This window comes from Amblyomma mixtum, chromosome 6, assembly GCF_055824585.1.
Source record: "Amblyomma mixtum isolate Tamu chromosome 6, ASM5582458v1, whole genome shotgun sequence".
In the NCBI taxonomy this organism is placed as follows: Eukaryota; Metazoa; Arthropoda; class Arachnida; order Ixodida; family Ixodidae; genus Amblyomma; species Amblyomma mixtum.
Genome location: NC_143017.1, coordinates 127,220,049 through 127,238,263, shown reverse-complemented (window position 1 = coordinate 127,238,263; position 18,215 = coordinate 127,220,049). Strand labels below are relative to the sequence as shown.

The 18,215-nt window shown below is 49.3% G+C and overlaps 1 protein-coding gene across 2 annotated transcripts; it reads right to left on the bottom strand.

Annotated features, from left to right (window-relative positions):
• Positions 1-74: 74 nt before the first annotated feature.
• Positions 75-17,298, bottom strand: Pcd (pterin-4a-carbinolamine dehydratase). 2 transcript variants are annotated; one of them, XM_089549086.1, is made up of 3 exons: positions 17,263-17,298; positions 2,004-2,135; positions 75-374 (listed from the first exon to the last, which is right to left on the bottom strand). In XM_089549086.1, the coding sequence occupies exons 1-3, from the start codon at positions 17,281-17,283 to the stop codon at positions 192-194; spliced, it is 336 nt and encodes a 111-aa protein (XP_089405212.1). In that variant the 5' UTR covers positions 17,284-17,298; the 3' UTR covers positions 75-191. The 2 variants fall into 2 exon arrangements, with proteins under 2 accessions (XP_089405212.1, XP_089405211.1); XM_089549085.1 differs by lacking the exon at positions 17,263-17,298 and adding an exon at positions 4,438-4,595.
• Between the last annotated feature and the right edge of the window lie 917 nt (positions 17,299-18,215).

The window sequence follows — 18,215 nt, the reverse complement described above, 5'->3', positions numbered from 1 at the left end:
GCAGTATGTTTGAAAGTGTGTGGCAAGCTCTGTGGGGTGCTTGCTCTATCTATATTTGAATTTAAATGAAGCAGTCCTGGTTTACATACTGTTTATTTTCATACTGAGGCAGCAAATGCACAGACATGATCTCTTCTCTTTGGGCAGCTTATCGAAAGCATGGTTCCACAGAACTGTTGTTTTGATGGGCGCTAAGCAGTTACACTCTTTGCCGCAGTTTCAATGAAATTTGCGAGCTTGACATCATTGGTAGAAAGGCCGCCGACGTCGTGAGTGCTGAGAGTTATTTGGACTTTGTTGTACACGTTGAACCATTCTGGGTGGTGGTCCATCTTTTCGGCTTGCATTGCTATGCGGGTCATGAAGCCAAATGACTGAAAAAGACATTTTGTGACACATGTACATTTGTTATTTTATAGCTGTCTGATGATTGCTCATCATGAAGCTAAAATAGCACAGAAGCAGCTCACTAACTATGCTGTATAATACTGCCGCGCCGATTTTTGTTTGTCTTACAGCCAGTTGCACTTAGCAAGTGCATCAACTTGTGATTACTATATGTCATTGCAGCTGAAAAAATGGCCGGATAATTTCTTCTGTGCTGTGCGCAGCAATGAAGAGTTATCTGCGCAGCAAAGAAATTTCCATTATTTGCCGATAGTTGCTAACCATGGATGGGTTCATACTGTTACCATGCCAGACTCAGAAAGGTCAGTGCAGGCCTGGCCTATCGCTGCACACATACATACACTATTCAGCTTCTGCTGTGTTAGTTTTACTAATTTGTCATGCTTATTTCATGCAATGCTAGTGTGAAAGTAGGACTAAAAGCAGTGAACATTTTCTGCGCTAATTTTAAAAGCAGCACAAATTATTTGTGATATGTGGTGCTATGTGCACACGCAATAACTCACTGGGCACTAACAGGCTGCATAACCGATCTGGCACAGTTTTACCCCAAATTAAATGGGCTTGGCCCAGGGTCTGGATGCTAGCTGATTGTGGCACTGCCAATTCAATCCTATTCAATTTATTTGCCAGAAATACTGGACGGTCTCCAGGGCTGAAAGTTGCAGCCTACAACTTGACTGGGCCCTGGAGCCATTTACAAGGCAGCAGGAGACATTGATTGCAGAGTACAGTAACATCAATTACAACACTGTGTAGTAGATGGCGTCGGAAAATACAGCCCTGCTGCAAGATTTATCTCAATCGATTCTTCTCATTTACAACTGAGAAAAGTGTACTCGTAGCTCTTTTGGGGATTAGAAGGGCTGTGCTGTGCAGCTGGCTAGCCCTGACACACAACTCTTGCACATTATGAACAGCCATTAGCCACATTGCTTGAAGCCTGTGCATGTTGCCCTGGAGGTTGTCACCCAAACCGTCCAGCTTTGCAGACGTGATGGCCAAAAAAGTGCCACAAACCATGCCTCACGAATGCACAGCCACAAGAGAGTACAAACTGCCATCCCAAAAGGCTTCCCTACTTTGTCACTAAGCATTCCCTCTGCGATCCATGCCTAGGCAGCCCGAGTCAAGAACACGCTTGAAAGGCGATGCAACAACGATGATCTGACTTCTTTGCAACCGCCTTCACAAAGTCACCTCTGAAGATAAGGAGATATGCCACTAAAACAGGCGACAGAGAGACTGCACATGATATGGGAGGGGTAGACAATAGAGCATCCAACCTGATACTTCATACTTTTTCTGCTGGGATTTGTGAGCAGATACAAAATGAGTACTAAGAAATAACCCCAAGGCAGCATTATACCTCTATATTCAGAAGGTTTACTCTCAACTACAGAGGGAAAAGTATGTGCAAACTAGCGAGAACTACACGGAAAAAAAAAACACTTTATTGTGAAATAAAGTGGTTCAGTTCTGGCTGCAGTGATTCTCAAGCAATAATGCGTAAAAGGTAATTCCTTTTTATACTGTGTTCCAAGACTGACTGAAGATCTTTTCCCCCACAAATAATTTACCATTTTACAGCTTACCTGGTTGAAGTTTTTGAACAAGAATTCCTTGTATATTGCATCACGGTCTTTGACTGTCGTCCAGCCGGCGTCAAGGAGGGGCGTCAGGCTGGTCTTCCTCTCCTCTTCAGTAAGCTTTGCCCTCTTCGAAGCCTTCAGGAACAACACAGTAAAAAAACGCTTAGCAGGTGTTATTTCAGCACCAGTGGTACAGCTGCTGTTGCCCTGTTTGCACAACTTGGCCGAACTAGGCCGCAGTGAAAAGCCTCAAGCGCAGGATGACCGTTTCAGGGCGCGTAAGCATGTCCAGAAAGACGTTTCCTTGGAGAATAAAGTTACCGATGAGAGAGCATTTTCAGGTGCTGCGTAGTTATGACAGACACAGAAGCAGTGACCATGTGGTAGAGCATCTGCCTTGCATTCAAGAGGTGCTGGGTTCGATCCCCAGTGCCATGCTGCCGGGTACCGACCAGTTTTATAATGGGTATGAGATTTCTCCCGGCCTGATGCTCGGCTCTTCTGGGGCAAAATGCTTGGAAAAGTGCCTTTGGCCAACCTTACCCCTCCCTCGATAGAAAATCTTTCCATGAGGAGCTGAAATCCACTTTGTGCTGTAAAGCCCATTGTAGCCTTTTTTTTCAACACTAGGTGGGATCGAAGTCCCATTTCCCAAGCGTTTCACTCCATATAAGCCGAGCATCAGGCCAGGGGAAAGTTTGCACTTATTTTATCACCGGTGGGTACCTGGCGGCGCTGGGGATCGAACCCCGCGCCTCCTGCGTGCGAGGCGGATGATCCAACTTCGCCCCAGCCGCCACGGTGCCTCAGTGGTTATGGGGCTCGGCTGCTGACCCGAAAGACGCGGGTTCGATCCCGGCCGCGGCGGTCGAATTTCGACGGAGGCGAAATTCTAGAGGCCCGTGTACTCTGCGATGTCTGCACGTTATAAAGAAACCGAGGTGGTCGAAATTTTTGGAGCATTTCACTATGGCGTCCCTCATAGCCTGAGTCGCTTTGGGACGTTAGACCCCCCCACAAACTAAACCAGCAAACTCAAAGTCCCGTTTTGACCTATGTCTGTCGGGTAACTATGCAGCGCCCGCAAATGCTCCAATTGGTATGCAACCAACTAGCCCAAGCGCAAGCTCTATTTGAATGAAGCTAATATAGCGAGCGTGTTAGGGCAAGTTGGTATTCCTTGTCTGCGGCTGCAGCGCAACTGAAAACGGTCGTCGAGAATTCGTCATCCTACAGCAGGCACCAGTGGCGAAAGAAACTGCAGGCTGTACCACGCGAACTGAATTTGTGCACATCCAGCGGTGTAGTTGCACATATGATCGACAGTAAGATTTTCTAAATCCTTTATACACCAGCAGCATGCTCGGGCCCCGCCATGTTGCCGGTTACCGAACGAGTGCAGCAAGAGCGCTGGCGTAGCAGATGGAGTTAAAAGTAGCACGTAAGCCATGGCTTCCCGCCGAGCTATAATTATAGGCAAAATAATTGCTGTCCCCGATCACCGCCGAACGCAACTGACATTTTCCTGGTGAAGCAAGGCACCGCGGCGCTGGAACCGGTGTTGCTCCGCTTATAACAGACAGCTGTATCAACAGCAAATCTTTGCTCCAAAAAAAAAAAAAAAAACGATTATATCGTGGTGATCCTCGCGCATGAAATGCCCAGCCTAATTTGGTTGGGTACAAAACAGCTATAAAGCCAAAGATAAGTATACTGCGCCTTCTCTTTTTAAAAGAATCTGATTCCAAGGTCACGGGTTCGATCCCGGCTGCGGCGGCCTATTTCTACTCACGTGTTGTGCGATGTCAGCGCAAGTTAAAGTGGCCTAAATTAAACCGGAGCTCTCCACTGCGGCATCCCTCACAGCCCGCAAATCGCTTCGGGTAGTTCAATCCTACAATTAAAAAAAAAAAACAGCACTTATCATGCAGTAGATAAGTTACCAAGTTTCTGCACTGAGGCATTTAAACTCGTGCAAGAGAGCTGTGAAAATTGAGAACTGAAATACCGCTGGGTGTGCTTTCATTATTGCGCGAATTCCATCTGTAAAACGGCAGGAGCGTGCCGGCAAAGGACCAAGCACACTGCAGTGCAAACGTGACGCAAGTCTTAGGACTGCAAATATGCAGTTTAAAGCATAAAACACACTGCAGTGATGACAATGTGTTTTAGGACTGTAAAGTTGCTGTTCTCGTCGAGCTCTGAAGCATCCTGCATGACTTTTGCAAGTGCTATAAAAAACCCGCACACGGAGCCTAACTGTCGGAATGGCGCAGACCGAAAAAAGGGCCGACCACTTGTTGATCCAGCTCCCCATCAAATTTCGCGCAGTTTCTATTGCGCGAAGGAGAAGCAGATGCAGACGGCTAAATCATGCCTTACGACGGTGCGAACGAAACATTTTTGGTCACCGGACCATCTCCGCGATTCCACTTACCATTTTCGCGAGCGGACGAGCTAACCGCAGACCGTCTAGACGAGATGTGGCCTGAAAAAGTATACAGCCTCTCGCAAACATTACAGATAAAAAGAGGATAAACTTGCCCCGGGGTCGAAAAGAAAACCAAGGCCAGCCGGTCAGGCCACACGCGGCTACGCGTGGCTACGCGGCTTTACGGATTGGCAGCGACTCGACCGGATCAACGTTGCCGGATCCGCGGTTCCATAACCACTGAAAATAACGCATTCCACGTAATGGTACAAAGCATACAAGTAAAAACATATTTTTCTTTTGTGGGCGCATGGGAAAACACGCACCAATCCCGCAACGTAAATGCCTTTTTCTGTTTTTCTCGAAAAAATTCGACGGTACGGGCATAACAGAAATCGAACTGTGAGGTCTCCCCGCCCTATTTCATTTTTGGACCGTTATGAGGAAAGGAAAGGCGCAGAGCAGTAACAGTGGCACCCGGAAATTAGGTTTTGAGGAAATGAGCAGTAACTGTCTCACTTCGCGGTGGACACCTCAACCGCGCCGTGAAAAACTTGTCGAAAGGATCACCAAGCTATGAGTAATAAGCAACCACTTAAAATGACTATACATGATTTTAGTTTCGATACCTGGGCGCCGCCATGTTTGTTTTACTCGAGCGCCGCCTACCGCCGACGCCATCGTGGGCTGATAATTTGCAGCCGGTGGGCTGCAGACGAAGCAGCGTGCGATCTCTGAAAGTGTCATTCGCCCGTTTTATTCCTGCCAAGCCTAGAAATTTTGGGTAGGGGTTCGCCTCGTGTGTGCTATGCCATTATCTCCTGCAATAATCAACTGGGAGCAAGCGACCATTCCTCGACGCAGCGGACGATCAGCATTGGTGAGTGCCATGCTCGCAGTTCACGCGTGCTTTTTTGTCGCCGGTTGCTGTAGGGCAAATGCGGCACGGTGTTGCATGTTAGAAAAACGAAAGCAAAATGTGTTGAAACACAAAATCGCGGAGAGCAATGGATATCTAGTTTTTCGTGGAACGCAGTTTTTCTTGAACGTTTTCGCTGCCTGCTTGGACATGGCGAGTGTGACAGTTTAGATGCTGAGCTTGCGACAGAGTACCCCGTTTACAAACTAAACATTTTGGAAACAGCGGGTACATGACCGAAATGAATCCACTTCTGATGATTAGAATGTTTGTTAGCGGAGATACGCGCGATGAAATTGAAATTCGGCCCCTCCTGCCGCTTTCGTAGGGCTGCGTAATACGAGCGATACAACCAGTTGACTGAAGCAATTCGCATTCTCGCCTTCTCCGCTCCCGTCAGTACTCACTGGTGCACAAATACCAGAAAAATGTGAAATTACACGATCGAATAGGTTGGTACGCTAACGGAACGCTATTACCACTTACTGACAGAATCGCCGCACATGTGTTGAGAATTCCAGTCTCAATCGGGTCGGGGCACTGCTCAAGTCACTCCGCTTGTTGTTCTCTGGCATGGTTATGCATAGTGTGGATTTTTTTTTACAGTGCATTCGATGCGATTTCAGTCGAATAATTTATTACAATGCATGGCAGAGTTTACCGTCCTGTGCATGCCGTGTATTTTTTCATCTTACGTTGCCATGGCTGCATTTTCCTCACTTTGCAGTTGGGTAAAAGTTCATGTCGCCGTTTCTATTCATGCCATGCTGTGCAAATTAAATTAGTATTTTTGCACTAACGACATGTTTATTTTTTTCAGGTGGCGGTCCCCATATCCTCCCGATATTGACGATCATGTGGGGCGGCGAAACGAAGTTGTGGCCAAATTTGTGAAGTCCTCACGTAGTGTACTGCTGAATTAAAAGAGCTCTGCCAAGGCTGTCCAAATACTTGATCTCTTAAAATTATGCACAGATTATAGTTTGGTAACCCAGGCACTGCGCTTCGTTCCGCACCCGATATTAGGCACAGGCAGTGGGTTTGTTTCTGTCTGCATTTCGTTCACAAAGTGCGCTAACGTTTAAGCTTTTTGTTGGCGCAAGTATTCTTTGTTCCACAACTACGCCCACTGCCAATGCAACTCGGGACCGGCGGAAAAGCGGTGAAGAAAAGGACACCGCAGATGTGCTGGGACCTTCGCATAACATGGTGCGCGTACATACTGGCGGCGTTTGTTTTTTTTTTCACTTTCGTCGACTATTTCCGCAACCGACAATAAAACAATGATGTCTAGAAGACGCTGGTGTTCCGTACAACATTGCTGCTTTTGTTGTACAGACGCAAACACGCGCTTGACCGTGGTCGTCGCTAGGCCTATAGCCTGCTTCGCATCGAAGCGGCAGGGGCCGGCGCTTCGGAAGTCGCCTGCGCTATAACTGAAGGGCTATTCTTCACTCCGCTTTGCTGTCAACAGCATCATCTCACAATAAAATAATAGTATGGTCAGTTTCCGTGGCGCCTTCAGCAGCGGCTAGCGGGCGCCAGTCGAGCCGGACCCCAGCGTCGGGCCAGCTAGCGGCAGCTGCGAGGCGGTTCTCGCAACTAGTTCGCTCGTACCACAGTTGTTACTTTTACCAGCACCTCGGTATTGGCCAATGAACCAGAAAAATGATACAATTGTCTCATTTCCCTATCCCAGGGTTTATTATTTACGTCAAGAACACTCATTAGCTCGTTTTTATGACGCCGGCAGACGGGATCCAGGCTGGTCGACCGGCAGGCTCGGCTTACTTCACGTTACGCAACTACTACACACTACTAATGATCTCATGGTAGCTTTGGATCGGGGTGGGCAAATTGATATACTGTTCCTCGACTTCGAAAAGGCGTTTGACCGAGTCTGTCACAAAAGGTTATTACTTAAGCTAAAAAGTGTATTGCAAAATGAACAAATTTTGAATTGGCTTGATTGTTACTTATCCAATCGACAACAGTATGTCTGCATTGAAAACTCACTTTCTTCAACTGCCCCTGTATTATCCGGTGTACCACAAGGTTCTGTCCTTGGACCTCTTCTTTTTCTGATCTATTTAAATGACCTGTCTTTGGATTCCTCTGTACAATGCCGGTTCTTTGCCGATGACTGCATCGTGTACCAGGTCATCGAATCTGTGCAAGATCAAATTGTGCTACGTGATTACCTCTCTGCAATTACCAGTTGGTGTCAATCCTGGCGTATGAACCTAAATGTCTCTAAATGTGCCCACATGATGGTCACAAGAAAGAAAAAACCGTTAATATATACTTACAAAATTAACAATGCTGATGTCAAGCGGGTTGACAACTTCAAATATCTTGGTGTTATAATTGACTCCAAATTAACGTGGAACGCACATGTTGAATATGTTGTGTCGGCGGCACTAAAAAAGCTGTGGTTATTAAAGCACCGCATGAGGCACTGCACTAGTGCAACAAAACTTGCAGCATTCACGACACTCGTTAGGCCAATTCTTGATTACGCTGACACTGTTTGGGACCCTCATACTAAGAAAAACATCAATCACATTGAAGGGGTACAAAAGAAAGCACTTCGATTCATTTTTAACGCTTACCATAGAAGTATCTCTGTTTCAGACCTGAGAACACGAGCTGGGCTCCCGTCGCTAGAAATGCGCCGCAAACTACACCGCCTACAAATGATGTACAGTATTGTCAACCACCGTGTCAAAATAAATTTTCATAATTACATGCACTTCAACGAATCCAGGAAAACGAGAGGCAAGCACAGCAAAACAATTGTAATGCCGCAGGTTAAAACTAACGCCTACCGTTCATCATTCTTTCCTCGAACCACAGCTGAGTGGAACGCCTTACCCTATGAAGTAGCTGACATGCCCTCAGTTGAATCTTTTGTTACAGCCGTGTCATCTTATCTATGATGCTGCAAGTATTTCTTTACAACGCTTCTTGCTTTGCCGTCCGCCTTTCAAAGTGTATTCCTTCTTTCTTTTTTTGTGTGTTTTTGATTGTGCACATTCCTTCATGGCTGATTGTCAATAGCATGTTTTCTTTCTTTGCCGCTGTTAAACTCACTTTAGCAATTGTTCAAGAACAATGTATCCACTCCTGCTTTGACTGCCAAGAGGCAGTTGGCAGTATTTGATAAATAAATAAATTCGCACAAGAAAATACAGAACAGCCATGCTACCAGAAAGGATGCTTCCTAGATTCGAGCAACGACAGCATGCCTGCTCTAGAGTGGAGCTTTCGGCAACGCCGGGCGACGAACTGCGCGCTAGTCCCCGACTGCCCTAGTCGTCGCTAGGCCTAGTGGTTTCGTATCGACGCCGCAGCCGAGGGCTCTTCGGGACTGGCCAGCGCTCAAAAAAGCTGCTACACTCGGCACCCCTTGTTCGTTCTCCCAAATCCGGGACTGTTTGAACGAAGACATGGTGTTCGGTGAAAACAGCGCTGTAAAACTAGCCCTACAATTCAGCAGCCGACACACCGCTCGCCACTGTACCTCTGTCGTGCTCATGGAGGTAAAAAAACTAGGAGGGAGTGCGCTCAGCCTCTGCAAGCCATCCTCCTCTGACGCCGCTGCCGAGGGCCCTTTTGCGCACTGACTCATGGGAAATAGGCCCTCCTCCACAGTTACCAGACTGCCAGCCAGCGGTGCTTTTTAGTGAACGTCCGTGCTCCGAAGTAGCGCAGCGCAGCGCTTTGGCGGAATGCGTACCGAGCTCGAGGCTGTCTGAAGGCTCCGCGTCTCTGTTGATTACACTCTTGAGTTTTTGGGTGCACTGTAGAAAACTGCGGGTAAACTTTTCATCAAAGGGTGCGGCCGCGACCTCGTCACTGTTCAACTGTGGTTCATAAAGAGAATGGAGAGGAATTCCTTTCGTCGTTATACACACATACGGAGCGTTTATTTCAGCGCATGCTATGAGCGGAGAACTCGAGAGTAGGCGAAGAAACGAGCCTCTAAAAAAGGGCGCAGCGGCTTCCAGAGCGCTCACGGCGGACGGACGTGTTGAACGAGCGCTCCGGCGCGCTGCGCAAGATTCTATTTCTCGGGCAGGCGGACTTCGGCCCGCCCATGGGCCCTCCGTTCTCCGCTATTCTCAAGGCACAAGTCGTGCCGAATACGCGCGCGCACATAGGCGGTTCCGACGTGAAATTCAGCAGTGAAGTATTTCTCTCTCTCTCGCTGTCGAGAGAGAGTGCCGGCGGCTTTACGTCTGCCCCTGCGCGGGGTCTCCCGGCCACTGCGCACAATCACTTACAAAAAGAAGTAAACTGTATGCATAGCCGCGCGCTCGTAGCGTCCTGTCTCGGACTAATCGCGCCCGCGGCATACTGCACTAGCGGTCGGGGTGGGGCGCCCGGCCGCGTATACCGTCGGAGGTAGCACCCACGGAGCGTTCGTGTCACGCGTGCACTACCTGGCGAAGAGCGAGCGGGAAGTCAAGCCCGCCTGTTCGATGAACGCACAGAGGCTCACCACTGTTCTGTCACGGGTATAGAGGCTAGAATATCACGGGTGCGCGCAGTGCCGCGCGGCCACAGGAGCGCTTCGAGACTGTCCGGGATGATTCCCAGCGCCCTGCAGGCCGCGAGAATCTCGCGACGCGGCACTGCAGAAGCGGCACAGCGAAGGAGCATGTGCTCCAAGTGTCTCCACTGCGCCGCAGTCAGCGCACGCGTCGCTTGGGGATGCTGGCCGCTGCGGCGAGCGAGTAGTTTGCGCTCACCACGGAGCCGTCAGTGAACGCAAGCAGATGGTCGCGTAGTTGCTCGTACAGCGAGCGAGCGAAACCGAAATCCAGCTAAGAGCTACCACTGCCTTATCACGTGAGGGCCTATTTCCCATGATGCTTTCCATTATATTTTTTATGACTAGGCTTCAAGATTGTGACGTCATGGTCCCTCCTAGTTTTTCTTCCTCCATGGTCGTGCTCACCTGTGACGTCGTGAACTCGACGTCATCGTGACGTTGGCGCTCTGCGCGCTCGCATTGGCTGCCACTGCCCGCCGGAGCGGCGTGCCGGACATTCGCCGGACGCGGTGCACCGGACATATCTAGGCGGTTTGACGCGTCCGGCGGTCGCCGGCTGGCCGGAGCGGCGCCGCCGGACGCGGCGAGCCGGACCGGATTCGGAGCGCCCGCCTGACATGTGTTCCCGCCTTTACACCGCTAGTGAATCGCAACAGTGAACGAAATAAGCTTTTTAATTTTTGACTTTATTAAAGAAAAAGTCAAAATTCTAGACATTTTTTTGTGATTAGCTTCTTGTTTAGGTAACAAAAATTTAACAACAGACTACTACTTTGTCGTGGAGGAATTCTGTGCAGCAGCCTTGAATGTGGGCGGAGCCTCGCTGCAGACTTAAAGGGCCTCTGACCAGGGTCTCTACATTTTAAACAAACAAGCCCAATGCTTCGATTAGGTATGGAGATAGTCTGCAAACTACTACAGCTACAGCGTGCAAATATACAAATCAAAGCTCTCTCACGCTTCCTTTCGGAGAGCCAAACCTCATTTTCTACACTGGTCCATCAAACCTTGGATATGTACAAGCAGAAACGGCATCTATTGGTCCGCCTCTCTGACTGATGATTGAAAGGCGCGCTCGCCCCTTTCGTTTTCGCGCACACGCAATCAGTTCCTGCTCCACCAGACTCCCGCCAAAGCGAATTTGGCTTGCAGAGGCTAGGTCATCCTCCGAGAGGAGCGGAAGGAGATGATCACGGCAAAATCGGTTAAACCACACCTTAGGTGGACCACGGCGGCCGCGTTTCGATGGAGGCGAAACGAAACGCAAGAGGCGCTGTGCGATGTCAGTGCACGTTAAAGATCCCCAGGTGGTCGAAATTATTCCGGAGACCTCCACCACTACGGCACCTCTTTCTTCTTTCACTCCTACCTTCCCTTACGGCGCGGTTCAGGTGTCCGCCGATATATGTGAGACAGATGCTGCGCCATTTCCTTTCCTCAAAAAACCAATTTACCAGCCTCAGGTGGTCGAAATTTCCGGAGCCCTTCACTACGGCATCCCTCATAGCCTGAGTTCCTTTGGGACGTTAAACCCCATTAAACCAAACCAAAATCGGTTGGTTGGTTGGTTTATGGGGCTTATGGGCTCACAGTCACCGGGATATAAAATATTTTCGACCGGAGGGTGGTCCTTTAAATCTGATGGATGGATGGGAAAAACTTTCTTGTTAATAAACTGGTGTTCTTGTAACGGGTCACTGGGCGGCGTGGTCGGTCCTTGGTCCAGGATGCCGCACTTGACTGCTGCCATCGTGGCTCGGCGCACAAGGAATCGTTGCGCTTCCATCGTCCTCGCTGGCCAGCAAGTGCTCCCACTGCATCACACTCATCCCTGCATCAAGCTACTCGCCTCCAGCGAGATTACAGCGCGCCCCGTGCGGTTACGAAATTAGACACCTTTAGCATACCGTGTTACCGTTACCGGAGTACCGGGTGCCCGCCCACCGCCGCTGAGCCCGCGCTGATTGGTCCCGATGCTCCCCGCGCGCGCGTAGCTGCCGAGTACGTGGCGCCGTCAAGGCGATTTGCGCATTGGCTGCGCGCGGGCTCGCGGTACTCCGGTAACGGTAACACGGTATGCTAAAGGTGTCTATTAACAAGGCCACGTGCCAGCGCGATGAGCAACAACGCGTTCAAAGTACAGAGAAGTCTGGCCCCTATGTGTTATCTGACAGATCAGGCCAAAACGAGCAGCACACGCTTCACCGTCGCCGTAATGATGATGATAATGGTGCCCTCAGGCTTAACGGCACATGTCCACGGTGGACGATTGGCCAAGGTGGATAGCGGATACAAACGCGCTCATGGATAAGGAGTGGAGTATTGATAATTTTGTGTCTTAGACTAGAACCATCGCCGTGCTCCCATTGGATGGATGGATGGAAAAAACTTTATTCTTCATAAATTTCAAGTGTTCTTGACCCTTACGGGTCACTGGGCGCCGTGGTCGATCCTTGGTCCAGGATGCCGCACTTGACTGCGGCCATCGTGGCTCGGCGCACGAGAAATCGTTGCGCTTCCTCGTCCTCGCTGGCCAGCAAGTGCTCCCACTGCATCACACTCGGGTGGTCTACTCTGGGCTCTAAGTCTGCCTTAGGGCAGGTCCATGTGACATGTCTAGTGTAGGTTTACCCTGACACCACGGACATTCGTCTGCATATTGTGTAGGAAAAATCTGGTGTAGTTGTGCAGGTGTGGGTAGGTACTGGTTTGTAGTCTGCGCCAGTCTACCGCCTCCTCTTTGGTGAGCCTTTTGTGTGGGGCTGGGTAGCGTTTCCGCCGACCCCTGTAATGATCGGGTACATCCGAGTACGTGGGGGTATCTGGGTCAAAGGTGCCTGTAGTGCAAAGTGCCGAGTCTGCTCGGTTGAGGTACCCTCGAGCTAACTCGTCTGCTGCCACGTTGCCCCTAATGTCCGGGAACCCACACTATACTATGTTGTGTTTTTGTATCTTCTCGTCGTGTGCAGAATATGATTGGCGATGCTGTCGATCCTGCCACTTGTGTAGTTTCTACATGCTTGTTTGGAGTCCGACACTATAGTGATGTTGTGTCCTGTTGCGTTGCCGTGCGATATTGCCAGGGCAATGGCGGCTTCTATGTTTGGGTTGTTTATCGTTGTGCTGGTTATTTCTTGCCCTCCTTCGTCCGTTACAACGGCGATCGCTCTGCGTTGGTATCGGTACTTTGCTGCATCCGTGTAGACTTCGTTGGGATTGTCGCCGAGTTCCCTGGCGAGTGCTCGGACTCTGGCTTGTCGTCTTTCATGATGTAAATTCGTATCCATGTGTCGGGGTATTGGTCTTACCCGGATGTTGTTTCTGTCTTCATTATTAATCTGTTCCTTGTCTCTTTGTGTACCTAGAGGTAGCCGTAATTTCTCCAGTAGGTGTCTTTCCGTTCTGGTTTAAGTGAGTGTCTAATTGCGCACTACGTTGCGCTTCTCGTAGTTCGTCGAAGGTGTTCGATACTCCCAGGGCCATTAGTTTTTCGGTTGGTGTGGACATTGGAAGTTGGAGCGCCGTTTTGTACGCTTTGCGTAGCATGGTGTCGATTTGTAGAGTCTCTTTCTTGCTTGTTTAGTTCGTGGTAGGGGAGGCTGTACGTTACCCTGCTCGAGACGAGGCTGTCTGAGTCTTAAGGTGTCCTGTTCTCTCATCCCCTTCTTTTTACTGCTGATTCTTCGCACGATACTGGCGACTTGCTCTGTTGTATTCTTAATAGAGGCAACGGTTTTGCTTGCTACATCGTCCTGTGTTTTGCAGCCACATTCCAAGTACCCTGACTTCCGTTTTCTCAGGTATTGTCTCGTTTCCGAGTGATTTGGGAGTCGTATTTTCGTGTACCTTTTTTGATTCTTACGTATTCTGATTTTTCTGCTGAGCACAATAATCCTCTGGCCCTGGCGTATTGTTCAGTATGGTCGATCGCTCTTTGTAGCCACTCTTGTTTAGCTGCTAGGGAGCCTGTGGTTGTCCATATTGTTATGTCATCTGCATACATTGCGTAGCTGATGTTTTCTATTTCGTCCAGTACTTTCGTGAGTCCTATCATCGCTATGTTGAATAGTAGCGGTGATATTACCGAGCCTATTCACGCGACGTGAATTGCGCGGCGCGCCTATGCAGGCAACCATGGCGCGCAAAAAGAAGGCGCCCGTATGCTGTCAGTGCACGTTCAAGATCCCCAGACGGCACCAGCTCCCCTTTTCCGTGATCTTAGAACCCTAAAACTTCCCGGCTTATTGAATCACCGCCTGGTTTTATCCTACCGTAAAGACAGAAAGAACAGAATAGGTAATCTTTGCTCTCTCGCTAACCTCGCAAAACGCGTAGCCCGGCCCTACACTACCCGAGCTCCGGAGACTAGGTGCGTTCCTCATCCACGAATTATTGCCAACAAATGTTCAGCTACAGGTTGCCAAAGTTATTAAATGACCTTACTTAATGCAACATCGACGAGCTCACTTGTTCCGTAAGAAACCTGTTTGAAATATTTGTGTGCGCATGACTGTGTGCTGTAATAAGCCATGTACGTCGTTTTTTTTTCTTGGGTGGGGGAGCGTTACCTTTTATTTTAACTTTTAGTCTTTCATAATCCTTCTCTCCGCCCTGCTGCAGCCATTGTAACAGTACTAGGGGCCAGTCAAGCTGCCCCTGAGCAGCTTTTTCCCCTTGTACCCCCACAACCATTGTATCTCCTTATTTGTGGAAATAAACTCAAACCTATTTCTCTCTTACGGAAATTCAGAAGTTGCCAACGCCTCAGCTCTCGGGGGCGGCAGTGTAGGCAGAACCATTACTGACTCCTAGATTGCGATCCAAACAAAGGCCTGATTTGCTCTGCAGCCGCAGGGCTAATCAACAGCCAAAGTAACCTGAGCAGAAATTATTGCGGCCCCTGCACACGGGGGAAACGAGAACGCGAACCCATATGCTCGGGTTCTAGAAAACCGGGTCGGATCGGGGAGTACCTCAGACTCCCTCATTAAAGAAACTAGGGAAATTGCCAATCATCTCAGAGAGGTACGGAAACTTTACCCTGCACCTCACCCAGAAAACAGGCCAGAAACCTACGTATAGCCCAAACTGGGACAGTCAAGATCCCCATTCTTGACTGTCAGGCCTATAACCAGGCAGTCCCCTCCATTATCCATTAAAGTCTCTTTACTCCTCCTCCCATTCTTCGGCCTAAAATTATGGGAAATCCCATCGATCCGAACTGCTTAGATTGCAGGCACATATAAACAGAAAAACACATCCTATGGGACTGTAAGGAAGTCCAACTTACGGACTTGTTTAGGGAAGGGCGCCCTTCATAGAGAGCCACTAATCCCACCCCATTGATCTTTTCGATCAATGAAGTTTTTCCAAACCAAGCCCGGCCGGTCTCCAGGAGACCGCGCGCGCTCTCCTCGAGACCGGCCGTGAATGGAGAACAACCGCCCGGATTATCAGCGCATACCGCAGCATTAGACTGCCCCCGCAGAACATACTCACAAATACCCCCATGAGGCAGCTTTCTGGCGCCAACTCTAGATTCACTTTACCCCACTACACGGCGTTTTTCAAAAGAATTGGCGGATGTTTTTCGGCGTTTATACATTTTCTAAAAATCGGTGTATTTAGGCTAGTTGCATGGCGCAAGCGCTAAAAACAGTTATTGGTGAAAAAATTATGACAGCACATGAGGCTATAGAAGCGAAACAGACCAAATTTTGTTGACCTCATTCGTGCAAGCGGTTCACATTGATTGAATTCACCCAGCAGCTCGTTCCTCGTATAAGGGTTAATTATTTGGGTACGGAACTAGAAACAGTCATCCATGATATGCTCCGCTGGATGGTATTGAACAACTTGTCCTTGAGCACTTAATTGCAGCATCTGCAGAAGATGCTACGAGCTTAACCCTTAGGTAATCGTATATTGCTACGAGCTTAACCCTTAGGTAATCGTATATTATGTTTAGGCTGTTCACGCTTCCGTACGTTCCTAATGATGCCCCATTCCGCTTCTCTATCAAGACGGCAAGTTTCACGCCAAGAATACACCTCGTTTAACTCAAGCGTCGTGATAACCTAGCGTAACGGGCCGATATTTCGTACACTAATGTCATTCTCACAATTTCTTGTGAAGACTCGGTAGTTGAGACAAGCGCTTTTACCTCGGCGATTTCTCTGGCTGTGTCAGTGCAGGACATAACCACATCGAAGCGCTCAATGTGGAGAAGCACTTTGGTTCAAGGCCCAAGGAACGGCACAGTGCGTGGAACTTAGGCCGAGTTCTCGGATGCTCTTGGCGGGAGCCAGAAAACGCATGACGAACCTATTGCGCAATGGAGAACTCATACAATTTTACTCCTTCAAGCAGTGCAGCGCTCCATAGTGCGCGATAACCGAAGAAAAAAAAATGAAAATTGGTTTTGAGGAGAGGAAATGACGCAGTAACTGTCCACATATCTCGGGGGAAAGTATAGAGGAGGGAGTGAAAGAGGTGCCGTAGTGGACGTCTCCGGGATAATTTCGACCTCCTGGGAATCTCAACGTGCACCGACATCGCTCAGTACACGGGCGCCTTTTGCGTTTCGCCTCCATCGAAACGCCACGGTCGGGTTCGAACCGGGTACTCCGGTTGAGCGCGTTTTCTTTCCCCACTGCGGCCGAGCGAGAACGTGACCACCCGGGCAATTTGTGAATGTCTGTGCCATGCATACTTTCTCGCGTGACCTTCATGCCACGTGACCACAGTAAACAGCTGCGTGCAGCAGCCATAATCCGCTGCAGTTTTCATTACCTTCATGCATTACTTTTGCAGCCAGTGCGATATACAGACGCATCGCACAGCCCACAGCGATCATTCGCACTTCGCCTACATAGAAATGCAAAAGAACAGATCCCGCGTTCTAGTGCCACGCTTCCATCTAGCGGCCGTGCTAGTAATGTAGCCGACCAGTGAACTCACTGAGCGATTTTCGCGACCGCTGGGCTGTGCTCTGGAATTATGCGTACGTCGAAAGTACTGCTTCTGTGCTCTTGGTAAACTTGCGGTAGGCTCCTGCACAACAGGAATGCATACGCCTGTCCGCTCGTTAACACCGCCCACCGACGCCGAGGGCCACCGAACTCGAGCGCAGTTTGAGGTAGTTACCGCAGCTGCTAGTCGACCTCGCATGATTTCGCAAATGTCAGTGACGCTGCGCATCAGTCCGCACCTTTCATCTCTTCTCGGTTTCACACGAGCTCACGCAACTCAAATGTAGCTTACCATGGCATCGGTGAACTACCGATTGTGCTCAGACTTAATTACCGGTAACGGGCTATCGCCGACAGCAATTGTACTACAGGAAGCAACCTACCATTCCGCACGGCGGCGACATCCTCGAGTCCACTTCATGGTACTAACCTTTCCCATTCCACCGCCGGTAGCCGTGTGATCATGATCAGGGTCCGGTGAGAACGAAGTTTAGCCAGGCAGCGCGATGAAGCAGTCAGAAAACCAGCGATTAACAGTACAGTGTGCCGGTGTGCACGCTTTATTTCACTCGAACGACGTAGCAGGTCGCTTGGGTCCTCCGTTCATCGCAGGCGCCTGCTTCTTCACGGGAACCTAGGTGAGAACGAGAACACACTTTCGTTAACAGCTCGAGACGTTCCATCGTTGCCTTTCAGCAGAGCTCCGCTGGCAAGCTGCAATGAAGGTGAGTAAGCGTCAGTTGCTGCCGGATCATGCGTTCCAGTGGCTGCAAGCAAAGCGTGAGCGCCAGCAGTCGAACGTGGTGAGAAGCAACAATCTTCAAAATTATTCGAACTAAGTTGGCGTAATTACAACAGCGGTGATGTGCGCTTGCAAAAAGCTTCACCGATCCCACAAACCTGCAACAGGTGCGTACGAATTATACAAGGCCTCGTCATCGACAGAGCGGCAGGTGTTTTGATTAATGGGCAAAAACAAAGACGTTCATTTCGACGACAACCAAAAGAAATACTGCGTAGCTTATTTTTTCCAGTACGGTGGTGGACAGTCCATGTTCTTATTTTGTATGTCTAATAGAAACGAGGCAATAAAACTGGTACCAAACACGGCACAATGCTGTGCGTTACAGACAAGAAATTGAGACGAATTTCGATGAACCAGACTCCAGACAGCTATCACGAACAGCCAACCTTGTACACTAAGCACTCCACTAAACATTAGTTCATCAACTTCGCTCAATTTACTACAGACTATGCTTCTTTAACATTTCCTTCGAGAAACAACGTAAAGGTACTTTCCGTGCGCACGAATGTAACAAAGAATAGGTTGGAGCGA

Bases quoted from the DNA above. Each gene is read 5' to 3' on its own strand.
- Pcd (XM_089549085.1), bottom strand. From the start codon at position 4,518: ATGTTTGCGAGAGGCTGTATACTTTTTCAGGCCACATCTCGTCTAGAC. The intron at 2,136-4,437 runs GTAAGTGGAATC...TTGTTCCTGAAG, and splicing joins CTCGTCCGCTCGCGAAAATG to GCTTCGAAGAGGGCAAAGCT. The intron at 375-2,003 runs GTAAGCTGTAAA...TGTCTTTTTCAG, and splicing joins TGTTCAAAAACTTCAACCAG to TCATTTGGCTTCATGACCCG.